Source organism: Zonotrichia albicollis, chromosome Z (genome assembly GCF_047830755.1).
Source record: "Zonotrichia albicollis isolate bZonAlb1 chromosome Z, bZonAlb1.hap1, whole genome shotgun sequence".
NCBI classification, from domain to species: Eukaryota; Metazoa; Chordata; class Aves; order Passeriformes; family Passerellidae; genus Zonotrichia; species Zonotrichia albicollis.
Genome location: NC_133860.1, coordinates 46,229,045 through 46,242,317, shown reverse-complemented (window position 1 = coordinate 46,242,317; position 13,273 = coordinate 46,229,045). Strand labels below are relative to the sequence as shown.

At 36.8% G+C, this 13,273-nt stretch overlaps 1 protein-coding gene across 3 annotated transcripts in view; it reads left to right on the top strand.

Moving 5' to 3' along the window:
* BRD10 (bromodomain containing 10) overlaps positions 1-13,273 on the top strand; it is a 47,211-nt gene that overhangs the window by 148 nt on the left and 33,790 nt on the right. For 2 of the 3 annotated variants that reach the window (XM_026794217.2, XM_005488156.4), the window contains exons 1-4: positions 4-936; positions 3,182-3,382; positions 6,387-7,816; positions 13,035-13,111. In XM_026794217.2, coding sequence (XP_026650018.2) covers positions 200-936; positions 3,182-3,382; positions 6,387-7,816; positions 13,035-13,111 — 2,445 coding nt within the window. In that variant the 5' untranslated portion in view covers positions 4-199. Of the gene's footprint in view, positions 1-3; positions 937-3,181; positions 3,383-6,386; positions 7,817-13,034; positions 13,112-13,273 lie in introns of those variants that run through there. The other variant, XM_074532251.1, reaches the window with a different exon arrangement.

Sequence of the window (13,273 nt, the reverse complement as noted above, 5' to 3'; positions counted from 1 at the left end):
AGAGGGTCCGCGTCCTTTCCCGGTCGGGGGGGGCACCCGCGCCCCCACCCTCCCCTCTGCTCGCCTGCCGCGCGCGCCGCCCGTTACCCGACGGACGCCGCGCGGGGCCGGCACGCGCCGCCTGCCCGTCGGGAGCGCGCGCGCGGCGCGCAGGGAGGTCCCGGCCGCTCCGGCGAGAACGGCGCACGCGGGGGGCGGGATGCGCCGGTGCTGCCGGCGGCGGGGGGGGGAAAAGGGGGCGGACCCTGAGGGCGAGGGCGCTGTCCCCGGGCGGGCGGGGCCGCGCGCCAGCCCAGTCGGTACCTCCCCCCCGGCGACCGCGTCCCGCCCACCGAGCCGGCGGGGCGCTGAGCGGTGTCTGTGTGCGCAGGTGAGCCCGATGCGGATGCGGCGGCCGGGCGAGGCGCAGCGCCGCTGTCACCGGCAGGTGCCGGAGAACGAGCCTTGGGCGGGAGACATGGAGTCCGACGGAGACCTCCCGGCGGATCCGCCCTCGGCCCCTCAGAGTGGGATGGAGGAGCCTGAGAAGGAGGCAGATGATGAGGGAGGGAACACTGCCTGGCAGCAGAGCCTGAATCCCGAGCTGCAGCAGGGGTACCGCATCCTGCGCGAGTTCCTGCTGGAGAAGTACCGGCCTCTGACGGCGCCGTTCCTGAAGCCCCTCGCGGATCAGGCATTTTTCGGGGAAGAAGGCTCTGGCTCCCTCTTGGGCCGTAAGAGCAGCCAGTCCTTGCAGCAGATGCCCGCTGGAATATGGCTATTGAAAATGGAAGAGAAATTTTCCACTGGGCAGTACACAGGGATAGCAGATTTCGTGTGTGACTTCCGGCTCATGCTGGAGACTTGCTATCGGCTGCACGGTGTGGATCACTGGCTCTCCAAACAGGCCCAGAAGCTGGAGATGATGCTGGAACAGAAGTTGGCGCTGCTATCCCGGTAGGTGTAGGAAACTATAGGGGCCGTGCAGCGTGTTCTTTACATAAAGTAGAACAGGAGCGTGTGTTTCTTTAAATTCCGTTAAAGGAGAACAAGCGTCGAACAAAACGCCCAACAGAAAGAACCCTGGAACTTTCAGTACTTTGATGAAGATTAGCGTTTCCTACGGGGAACTGTTCAAATTTTAATTGAAAATGCTTTGGAATTCCAAACCTCAAAATGCCAAATAGAGCGCAGCATTTCCTGACTAAGATTTTCCTTCTGAAAGAAGCCTTTTGTGAGCATGGAGGGACACTTGTTTACACAAGATGTCAAATGCTTCTTTCTTTATTTTATTCTGTCGCAAAACTGCCTAAACTCTGTATGAATATTCAGCTATTTGAAATTGTTCTTTTTCCAATCTGTGACATTTTTACCACCCTTAAAATACATAGGAATAAAATACTAAGCCGAAGTTACCTGCTTTGAAATGGTAATCATAATCATAAAATGAGAGACAATGCTTGCTATAGTATAGTCTTAAATGGCAAAATGAAAATCGCAGTAAGTTGAAATGTAAGTCACGGGCAGGGACTGCTTTCTTATCAGCCAAAGCAGCTGAAACATAGAAAGCTCTCATAGAAAGCTATATGGTAGAAATCACAACTGAAGTACGTGCTTTCTCTTGAACTGGTCATAGTTTAGTCATTATCAGAAAACCATGGTGGCCTCTTACAGTGAAAAGCCCACCGGTCTTCTGAATGACATAGTATTCTGGATGTGAAAACCAAGAGGTGTTTTTGGTGAAGGATGAAGGTAAAGAAGGAACAGTGTTGGGAAATATGTAAAGCTCTGTGTGTCTATCAGTATTATGTTTGCTAGTGACGTAATCGTGAACTGCGAGGTGGTAAGAACGCTGTTCGTGTAGGAAGGACACTTCAGGAAAGTGGTGCAGAAGTCACCTGAAAGCAGAGTGAATGTATTCAGTGCTGCTGTAGCAACAGTATATTTGAAACTGTTTCTGTGTGAGGGCAGTTTTGGGACAGTCTGGTGGTGGAAGGAGCTGAACGTAGTGGGGCATGAATGTTCCTAGTTTGCTAAAGTAAAACCTGATTTAAAAAAAAAAATAATTCCTGGCTTAATAGAGTTACAGCTGGCAGATAAATAACCAAATACAGCTTGGAAGATTTTGTGTTGTCAAATAGCAGTATAGGTATTTACTAAAAAATAAATTAAATTGCTTTTGTCTTTCTTCCATTTAATGGACAGTCTTTTTTAGATAAATATTAGGAAGTATTGAACTGTCTAAAGATAATCCTGCCTCAGTATATAGTGAGTTTGTCTTGTATTAACTCTTCAGAGATTTGTAAAGATTTTTTCATTATGTCTGTGTGCATTAGCTTAATAAAACTTTCTAGCACTTGTAAGGACAAAGGACTACGGAACCTAGAAGTCTCAAAGTTCTTTTACAATTTTTAATTAGAAAAATTTGTTTGAAGTTTTTATGTGTAAAATGAAATTGAAGAGCTACTTCTTGCAACAGTTGTTCTTATATTATTACAGAGTAGTGTTTAGGTCAATGATCCCCTTCAAGTGATTCAGGGGAATCAATCAACAGTGGTTGTATAATACCTGAATACTACAAGCCACAGAAAATTACCTTAGAATGGAGGTTCCTGTTAAATGGAGGTTGATTTTTCTCCTCTGTCCCTCAAATCTTTTCACAGGTTGTGAAAAACTTATACAAGTTTTAATGGAGTCTTTTGAAACAACATAAGAAAAAATGTAACTTTGCAGACAAATTTGTAGTGTTTTATCTTTCAGTTTTTGGAGTTTAAAATAGGAAGAAACTGGTGTTTAACCTATGCTTCCCCAGCGTGAACCAACTAATAGATCCCCAAACCCTTCCCCTAATAGACCCCACCACCCAGCCCCCTATTTTTAGGTATCTGCTAAAAAGGATACTTGCTTATCTTAGGTCTTGTGGAAGTTTTTTCTTTCCAAATACTTGTGGACTAAGATAGAGAATTCCATCTCCAAATAATATTTGGGAACTTGTGGTAAATATACAGTTTTTAACTGATGTGAAAACATAGGTCATATTAATGTGTTTGGTTTAAAATTTTATAAAAGGAATTTTCAAAATGGAAAAAATAACTGTTTTTTACTGAGTAAGCATGCTTGATCCATGGTTGGTAGGCTAGGCATTGAGGTGTCACTGGTACAGAAGTTCATAGTTGTGAATTGTCTTGCTTTTTTCTTCTAGGCATTTAAGAGAGAAAACATCATTAGCTGTAACATCTAGAGGATGCTATGGGCAGGAGGATGAAAAAACAACAGCAAGCATTTCTACAAGACGTCGTTCCACGCCTCGCAATTTAGTAGGTTTGTCAACGGGCGTGTTTGAGTCTGTGATGGTTCAGGTTCTAAGACAAGAAGAGCAACTGAGAGCAAAAGAGGAAAAGAGGTAATAAGAAAAATTATTTCGTTTTAGTTTTAAATAGTTGTCTTCCTAGTTTTCTAAAGAGGCTAACTCCTTATGGCTTTTTCAGATAAATAAATGTGGCGCTTTTGTGGTCTCAAGTTCATGGCTTCAATACAGTGCATCCACAAAGCAAAAAACTAGTACCACTTCCTTGAAAAATTGCTGAGGTCATTTAAGTTTTGAATTAAATTAAGCTGCTCTTATTTTAGTGTAGCAAAACTTCTAATATTAACTGAAAGCATCCATAGTAATTTCCTGCTAGTGTGTTATGGTTTATGGTATATATCCTTGGACAGTTTTTCATGCAATAATTAGCTGAGAAGCTACAAAAATGATTAAATACAGTCTAATTCCATGATTTTGTCACTGCTTTTCTCACTGATAGCCAGAAGCAAATCATGTCTGCCAATGTCTCTGCTGTTACCTCACTGATGTAGCATTTCAGCTTGTCAGTTAGGTAATAATTTAGATTGTTCATGTAAATAACTCTGAAATTTTGTGGTCTTCTTAAATTTAAGAGCTAAATAATTCCAGGCAGTGTTTAATGTTAATATGTTTTACTTTGAGGAAAATGAAGCTTTGAAGTTTGTTTACTTTAACAGTAATTTGTGTTATTGGGTCTAAACATGGCTCACAATGGTAAGACAGTGTTTGCTTCAGGAAGCAAAATATTTCTAGCTTTTTTCAAAGTTTACAGCTTTGTAGACTTTTTCCCATATGTGACCAGCTCACTTTTAATTTTGCAGGTCGTCTTCATTTTCAGCAGATTTGGGGCTATATGGCTGACTTAACTGTTAGACAGTACTTTTCTCTGTAGAACTTTCTTCTAATCCAGTAATCTTCTAATCACACTTTGCCAAAAAAAAATCAAAGATCACTAGGGTTATTGTTTCTTTGGTAAAATTCTCTTGATTTTTGCTCAACTCTGTGTTCTAGAACTTGATAACAATGTTTTGAAAAAGGATATTTTGATTGGATTTTAATTCATTTCTAGAGTCTGTAGAACAGTTTACCAAACAAGACAAAAATTATGCTTTCATACACCTGTTTTAAGTACATTGCTGCAAAACTGTAGTAATTAACTGTTAAGTCTGTGTATCTGGATATACTCAAAAGTCCAAGATCCTGGACAGAAGATGGTTGATTCTACAGAATATTCCACAATAACAGAAAAAATGCACAACTGACTTGTCTCTTTACACCCTAAATTTTGCACTGTACCACTTATTAAGCAAAAAAAAAAAAAAATCTGTCAGTAGGTAGCTGGTTTGATATTTCTTTGAGTCTATTGACCCCTCCAAGTAATTTTGCTTCAAATTTCTTCTCTCAGTTTTGTTTCTTAATCGCACCATGTTTTTAAAGTAATTTGGACTTTTCTGTACCAATTGTTTCTCAGCTCACCAAAAATGTTCTGGAAGTACCTTTTAGCACTTTCATGAAAAGGGCTTCGCAATTGGAAGGCCTGTAGAGTTAGTTGCACGTTTCCAGTGAAGACCACATTTTACAGTGTGTACAAATTTTCATAGTGGTGCACATATAAATGCACAATACTTTCAACGCTATTTTTATTTGAAAATGTATTGCAAGTTTCTAAACTTTTGGTTTATTACTAAATTGCATATTAATGTTATTAAGAAGAGAAAATGGTTATTCTGGTACTTTTTTGTTTTCTTTAGAAATCTAATACACTGCGGTTGGCACAGAAGAGGTACTTTTCTAAACAGTATGGAAGACTGCAGCCTTGGGTGTTTTAGTTGGAGACCACAGTGCTGGTGAATGAGTTGTATTTGGACAGGCAGCATCTGCTCTTCACCCAACTTTAAAATGAGTTATCAGGAACATAAAAAAAGGACTCTGTTTCTGGCTACATAGTGGGCGACTCAAAGTGCTTGTAGCTGTGATTTATGCTTGTAGCCATAATGTGTCTTAGTTTAGAATGTCTTAAGGGTTGCATACTTTCAGTCCCAGAAAAGTAGGACTGCAAATGCAAGTGCCTTTCTATAAAACTTTAGCCCCATATCTGAAGAAATTGTCTGTTGAAGTCCAAGTTTATACATAATTCTTTGCTTTAGATATTTAGATACTTTCATAAGACACAGGCATTTTATGATGAGAATTAAATAAAAATAAAATTAAATTTAAAATACTCAAACGTATGAATAAATATCTTCATGTATATTGTATAGAAATAAAAATAAGATAAAACTTAAATTATGTAGGCAGTTCTGTGTCTTTCATCTCTGAAAACATGATCCTCAGATAGGTTTCAGACATGTTCATTAAAACATTTGAATAACTGAATTCCAGCTGCAAGTTAGTAATTTAATTAAGGAAATTGTGGAATGAAGTTTGCTTATATAGTCAATTTTGCTTTTTGTGAGGGTGTTAGCATGGAATTAACTGGATCCAATGAAAAATATGGAGTATCTTGGCCTATTTTAGAATAAGGTATAATATTGTTAATCTGTATGTAACTTCCTATTTTATTTTTAGAAGTAAGTTTGTAAAAACAAGTTATTGTTAACTAAAACAGTTGTCTGTGTCTTGTCATTACGAGTTCCAGTGTCTGACATTTTACCTGTGAATCAACACCTAAGTAGGTTAGACATGGTAATTGGGAAAACAAAATAAAATCTAGTCATTGTCTCCTCTCCCCACCAAGAAATCTGTTGCAAGTTAAGAAGGAATTTGCTGGTGATATGTGTTGGCTGTCTTAAATAACAGAGGAAATTCTGAGAAGAGTAGGGAGTTATGTTGGGACTTTGTTTAAAACTAGTGGTAATAGAAAAAAGTGACAGTAATTTCCCATTTTGGTTGATGCATTCTGCACTGCAAAGTAAGACAAACTGAAGTAAAACTTCAGTATTACTGTGCTCTTTTTAACTTAGAGATAAGTATGTTTGACATACTGTAGTTTTGGTTATTTCGTCTCTCATTTCTTTTTTTTCACTTACCATCTGAATTTTCATGAAATTTCTTTTAATAGGCAGAGAGATCAAGAAAGAAAAGAAGCAGAAGAAGCTAGTCAGAAAGAAATAGAAGAATGGGAAAAATCACTTTTAGCTCAAGCAGCACCTACAAGGATGGAGACAATGTGGGAGATTCCAGCTATTGGTCATTTTCTTTGCTTGGCACAACAGATTTTAAACTTACCTGAAATAGTATTCTATGAATTGGAACGTTGTCTTCTGATGCCTCAGTGTAATGTTTTTTTATCTAAAATAATGACTTCTTTGTTAAGTCCTCCTCATCGCAGACCTACATTACATCGCAGGCCTACATTTTCCTACAGGACTTGGGAGGCAGCACTCAGAAAGAAAGTGCAACACTGGTATACTGTTGTGGGGCAGACTGACAATCCTAATGCTGCTGCAGAAAAACTTGGATTGTGTCCCCAGTTTTTCAAAGTTCTCGGAGAAGTTAATCCCTTGGACGAAAAACCATTTCATGAGCTACCGTTCTATCAAAAAGTATGGCTGCTAAAAGGTCTTTGTGACTTCGTATATGAAACACAAAAGGATGTTCAGGATGCGGTGCTAGGTCAGCCTATCCATGAATGCAGAGAAGTAATTCTTGGTTATGACTGTTTGGAAAATGCCTATGTTCACTTTCCACAGTTCTGTGGTGCAGATGTTCGAATTTACAAACAAAAACCTTTTCAGGCTCCTGAATTCCCATCTCTTCCTATCAAAGTTAAAAAAGTGCCACGTATTAAATTGGAAAGAGTAAAACATGAATATGTGAGCAAAAGCAATGGGGAGGTCACTTCTGCTGGGAGAGAGCTGCTGTGTCATTCCAAGACAGAAGGAGAGAAAAGTATGGATATTGTTATCTGTCCGGAAAAAAAAGCACGTTTAAGTGGCTTTAGAGTCACCACAGATGAAATGAAGGTTGACTGTGAAGTAAAAGCCTCAAGAGTCTGTGACATCAAAAAAACTGGTTGTTATAAAGAGAACTTCAGGAATTTGATTACTTCAGGAGAGATTGTGGATATGAGTGGTCACCCTAGCTCAAAGGAAATAACAGATGTGGAGAATGGACAAGGTTGCACTGAAATGTCCAGAGTAAGACCTGAGCTGAGTCCATTCAAGGGGAACACACTGAAAGCTTGCCAAATGCATGTCAATGGCACTTATAATGAAAACCAAGGCAGAAATTACCATGAATCTGCTGAAGAAATGGTGCTAGAGACCTTTCTGCAAAATAAGAAAAAACTAAATAAGATGCTAGCAAAAAAGAAGAAAAAGAAAAAAAAGAAGTTGAAGGATATTCTAAATGAAAATCTGCAGAGAAAACTTGATGACTTGCAAAGAAAGTGTGAGATTCATCTTCATCCATTCAAATCTTTTAAGTCTGAGATCCAGAACAAGTTGTTTTTAATTAAAAAGAAAGCAAAACATAAGAAGCACAAGTCTGGTAAGTTGGCATTTTTACTTACAGTAAAAATTAGGAGGATACAGATGTTTTTTAAAGTTGTTTTCTAGTTGATAAGTCTTTATTTTGTGAAAAAGGAGAGTCTTATTGCATTAGACAATTCGGATATTAACTTTAGAGTCAAAGTTACCTGCCTGATAACACAAGCATATAACACATCGTTTGTTCAAACTGTGATTCATTTGCAGAATGTATCTTTAGAGAACAAAATTAATTGCAAGAGTTAATTTGTTGCAAAAAATATTCAGGACAATAAATGTAGCTGACTGGTTAGCATCAGAGAGTGTCACTTGAAGGCATTTTATGGTATCTTATAGCAATTGTGGAAATGTTTCTCCATTTTCTGGTTTATATTATCTTATCCAAATTATGAAGAATCACAAAGTATTTACATGAGATAATGAATCTAAAGTCATTCATAGTGAAACTGTGCACCAGACAGTACTGCTTTGACTGTGGGCCTGGGTCCATTCAATCAGGATGCATCAGCATCAGAATTTATGCTGATGACATTTTTATTACAGAATTGGGCAGCATCTGGTTAAGTGTTTCAGGTAAGTGATACACAGTCCAGATTTCAGTTAACTCACTGGAAAGTTTCAAAGGTATTTGCAAACTGTAAAGGTACAAAAACCTTAAGTTCAAATTGTTCAGGTAGCTGTAGTATTTTTGATATCACGTGAAGCAATGTAAAAGCTTAATCCTTTTGAGTCCTGAGCTAAGCTATCTGTGCTAGATTTTAGCAGATTCTTTCCAACATTGTATTTTTTGAAATGATAGGGTGCTTTTTATAACAGTGTAGACTGACAGATAAATATTGGATTTCATCTGAAAAGCAGAAAACCAAAACCAAGAATCTGAGAGACCACAAAATATGTTCTAAAGATTAAGGAACTAGCCAAGGTCTGATGGCAGTGCATGTAGCTAGAAGTCTAAATTTAAAGCTAAGTAATATTTAGATCCTAAATATTTGCACATAACAGCTAAAGAACTGTCTTACTATTTAAATCACAAATTCCTCCTTCTAAAATATTTCACTGCCCACATCTAAACAGAAGTTTCAAGAGTTGCAGTTTAAGTTCATATATGTAGTATTCAGGGAAAGTAATGTATTTTACATTTGCCTTTGTAACTCAGCTCTCCAAATGTATCACTGTTTTCAGTCTTAAAACAATGCAAACTGAATAACAATGCAAATGGCAAACAAGGACTCTAGTTTGGAGAAGTGTTGGCCTTTATTGCCTGATATGTTGATGCTTTTCCCATCTTAGTTTGACTACTTCTTCATTTGACCTTGCTGGAGAAAATTTTGCAATAACTTTACAGCATTGCAATAAAGTGCTTTTCTTCCTATGGTTGGTAAATCTCCATTAGTCCTATTATGCTAGGCTGAAATGGATAGGATTGGATCCAATTCGTTACAATAACTTGTTGTTTTATAACGTTTCTTAATGTTGAGGGCTAAGTAGTATTTCTTAAAAACTATCTGAAAATAATAATAAAAAGTTTTACTAGATCTGTAAAAATGTTTCTGTTTTCAAATCACATTGATCCCAATGCAGAAGAAGTTATAGATGATATTGTTCTTGCTGAAGTAATTTACAAGGATCAAGAACTTTTGTGGGGCCTCATCTTTTATTAGTCTCATTTTTATGCCAAAAACAGTACTAGAACAGATCTGAATTATCTATTTGTTTTCCCTTCTTCACCTTTAGATGGCAAGACCAACTTGAGATGGCTTATGTTTTAGTTGCATCTAATCTCCCTAGTGAGGTTTTTGGATGGTCTTAATTAGAGTTCAGATCCTAGTTATGTTACTTTGTTAATTGCTATTTGCTGACAGTGTCTGTAGAATTTGATTAGGCCTGAAAGAAAAACCTGTGGCAGTCAGATTTCTCCTGGACCTACTGAAGTTAAGTTTAATGTCTAAGAATTTTCACAGACCTAGCTAAGGGGTTCTTGGTTAATAAAATGTTAATTTCCTATGAAATCCTCTTGGGGGTGAGATGCCTCATAGTCTTCCACTCTAAACTGAAACCAAACTGAGATATGGAACCTTTTGGAAAAGGCTGTGTGGAGACAATTAATGATTGTGGCACAGTAAATGACTGTGAATGTAAAGCTACGCTGGAATATCTTTAAATGTGGACAGGAAGTAGATTTCCTGTGATAATGATTGTGATAATTAATGATTGTGGCACAGTAAATTGTTAGTGAATGTAAAGTTACACTGGAATATCTTTAAATGGGGACAGGAGGTAGGCTGTGTTGAATTGAGTAGGTGAACTAAGCAGATTATGTGTATGAGATTCTTAATTTATAAATATTTAACTAAGGTTTAGTAAGGTTATGCTAAGGTTCTAAGGTTTTTCTTATGGATTGCTTTTAGTCAGTAATTAAGTTTATTTGTATGTTGAATATGCTCGGAAAGATACAGTGCATCGTGTTTCAAAATGCACTGTGATCTAACTACTGTCAGAAATATTACTTAATCTGCTCAGGAATTAATATAAGTCTTTGAGATAATTTCTTCATCCAGTATTATGGACAAAAGATCTCTAGCAGACCTCAGTGAGTGATTTGAGAAGTTCCCTCTCACCAGTGATTTTGTTGTCCCAAGACAGCATTAGTAACTGGGTGTTTGTAACCAATTACATAGAAAGGATACGTAAGTTTATTACACAGCTGCAAGTCTGGGTGCTGAGGGGGATAGCCACAGAACATAACACCTCCGAGTCACAAAACTGGATTTTTATGTACTTACTAAAAATTATTTCACCTATGTAATATATATGAATTACAGATAACTGCCAATTGGGACACATTTGGTTTCTGTTACGATTGTTTAAAGCTGAGAAATAGTTTTTGGAAAACCAGATACAAGCTTTTCTAAAAGGGAGAAATTATCAGTACTACCACTACAACTTCCTTCTAATATCAATTTTGTATTTTAAAAGTGTGTTACTGAGGTAGAAGATGAATTTGCCGTAAGTAGTTTGCTGTATATATTAATTCCCTCCCATAGTATAAGTATGTGTAAGGGTTTTTTTACATTTTTAGTACACGATATCAAAACGCACCTACACCATAGGACATCTGGTGTCAAAAAAAGGAAGAATACTGTGATGTTGCTCTATACAGATACGTGCTTAGCTCACAGCAGTTACCAGCAATTCTGTAGGTCTTTTGGTACATATATTCCAACAGCTATGCTTTATGATATGTCAGACTCTATTTATAATTTAATGAATAAAGCTCCTTTTCTTATGCTTCTAGATGTTTTCTTTTAATTCTTGATCTGTCCGTAACTCTGAATCTTTCCTACTTCATGCTTTTCAGATCCTGATGTGAAGAAAGAAATGTTTATTTGATTTGGGTTTTTAATAATTTATAACTCTTTTTAAAAATTTTCCTCCTTTTCATAAGAATATATTAGGGAAAAGAGAGAATATTTCTGTTTAACTATTACTTCTTGAATTACACTACATCATATGTCATGTACAAGTGGATGCGTTGTAAAATATGTTGCGAATACTTGTTGTAAAATATGTTGTGAGTATTCAAATTAAATGAAAGTTCTATTTTAAGCATATTAAAAGTTTCCTTTTCGTAAAGAAGCAAGACAATCTAGCTGCCTTTTTTTTTTTGTCTTTTCATTTTCTTTCCAGATAACATAACAAAAGGGCTATAGCAAGGAGCCACCATATGACCAGACTTCTTTTTGAGTCATTTTGTCAAGAAAGCTTCTAAGCGTCTACTTTAGTTCTTTCAATGAACAGCATTGTTTTCAGTAGTAGAATGCAGCTGTATTCATAAAGCATATAAGAAAATTGTGGACAGTGTTGCCCATTGTCAGAGTGTTTGGGTTATTGTTCTAGTAAATAAGCTTCTCTGTTTTATCACTTGTTCTCTAATGTGAAATATGTAAGTATTTATTTTTGGTAGTTGAGAGCTCTTTAAATTTTTAAATATATTTGATATGGGTAGTTTCTAGGTTGATTTATTCATTTTAATATAGTTTGATTTTATGTGGAATTTCAGATCTAGATTCTTCAAGCCCTGTGCCTTGTCCCATAAGTGTGTTTATTTCAGAGTCAGGTAAGATGTACAGGAAACTCACAGTGTAATAAACTGGAACAATAGATGCATAGGCATCTATGAATATTTGTATGTACATGTACATACACATTTGCACACACTTAAAGCATCTGTTAGGAAGAAGATTGAGTGCAATATTTTCATTAATTTAAATATTGAATCTGCCTGTGCTTGTATTGTTTCCAACTGCCTGCAGTCTTGCTAGTTGACAACAAATTCCACATTAAATTACTTTTTTCTTCTCTTTTTGATTAGCTTTTAAATTACTGTTTGGGACTCCTGAATGTGAACAAGTGATAATGATAGAATGATGGTTTTGGCCTGAGTGAACAAGTTAAAGGTGATTTTATTTGAATTTACCATAAGAATGTAGAAATAACCATATAAGAAACTTCACTGTCTTGCTTAGTGACATAACTACTTGATTTGAGAAATGTGTGTGATTTGTGAACTCTTTTACTGTAGGCAGTAAAGCACTTCCTTGCCTTCACAGAGATTTTTTGTTACATCCATTTATATATAGCACAGCTGTATGTGAAGTGCATTATAGAAAGTTGTTTGCCTTCTAAAAATGTTAGGTATCGCCACAGGCAGAAAAAACAAAGCAGTCTAATTTCCTTGGGTAAATTCAATATGTTCAATCAGGGATTTCTAGATCCTACTTGTGTTTTCCAGGTATCTTTTTGCTATTAGATACAGATATCACAGATCCTAATGTGTAATTCTTTAGAGTGTTAAAGAAACAAATCTTGCAGGTAAGATGCTATATTTCTTATGTTTGTGTTTCAAGTTTTGGATTTCACTTCTTTCAGAAGAGTGGTGTCTATGTTACTTTTATGACTTAGATTTTTAGGTGCTGTATTATTGAAACTGTAGTAGGCTTTTTTCTTCTTTTTTTCCTTCCCCTCCACCCAAAAGATTGCAGTGCACAGATATTTGTTCAGTTCTTGCTTCTGCTGAGTCTAGTTCTGATTCATCAAGTTTACATGACTGAAAACCATCTGTTAGTTGCAGTTTAACTTACAAGCCTGTATGTAATTTAGTTTTATTAATAAAGTACAATGAACAGCATTATGAAGCTTTTCTCTTTTAATCTTACAAGGAAAAAAATCGTTATCTAAAAAAGCAATCACAAAGAAGAGGAAAGGTATCAGAAAGTCTACCATACCAGAATTTCAGGTAAATTATTTTATATTTTGTTTTAAGCATTTGAAATCTGAATACCTATGAAATAAGTCCTTTATTTTCTGATAGAGACCTTGCAAATACTCACTGAAGCTTCTTCTAGTTTTTAAGGCTTAAACTGATATTTTTGGAAGTACATTTCACCTTCTTGTGGTA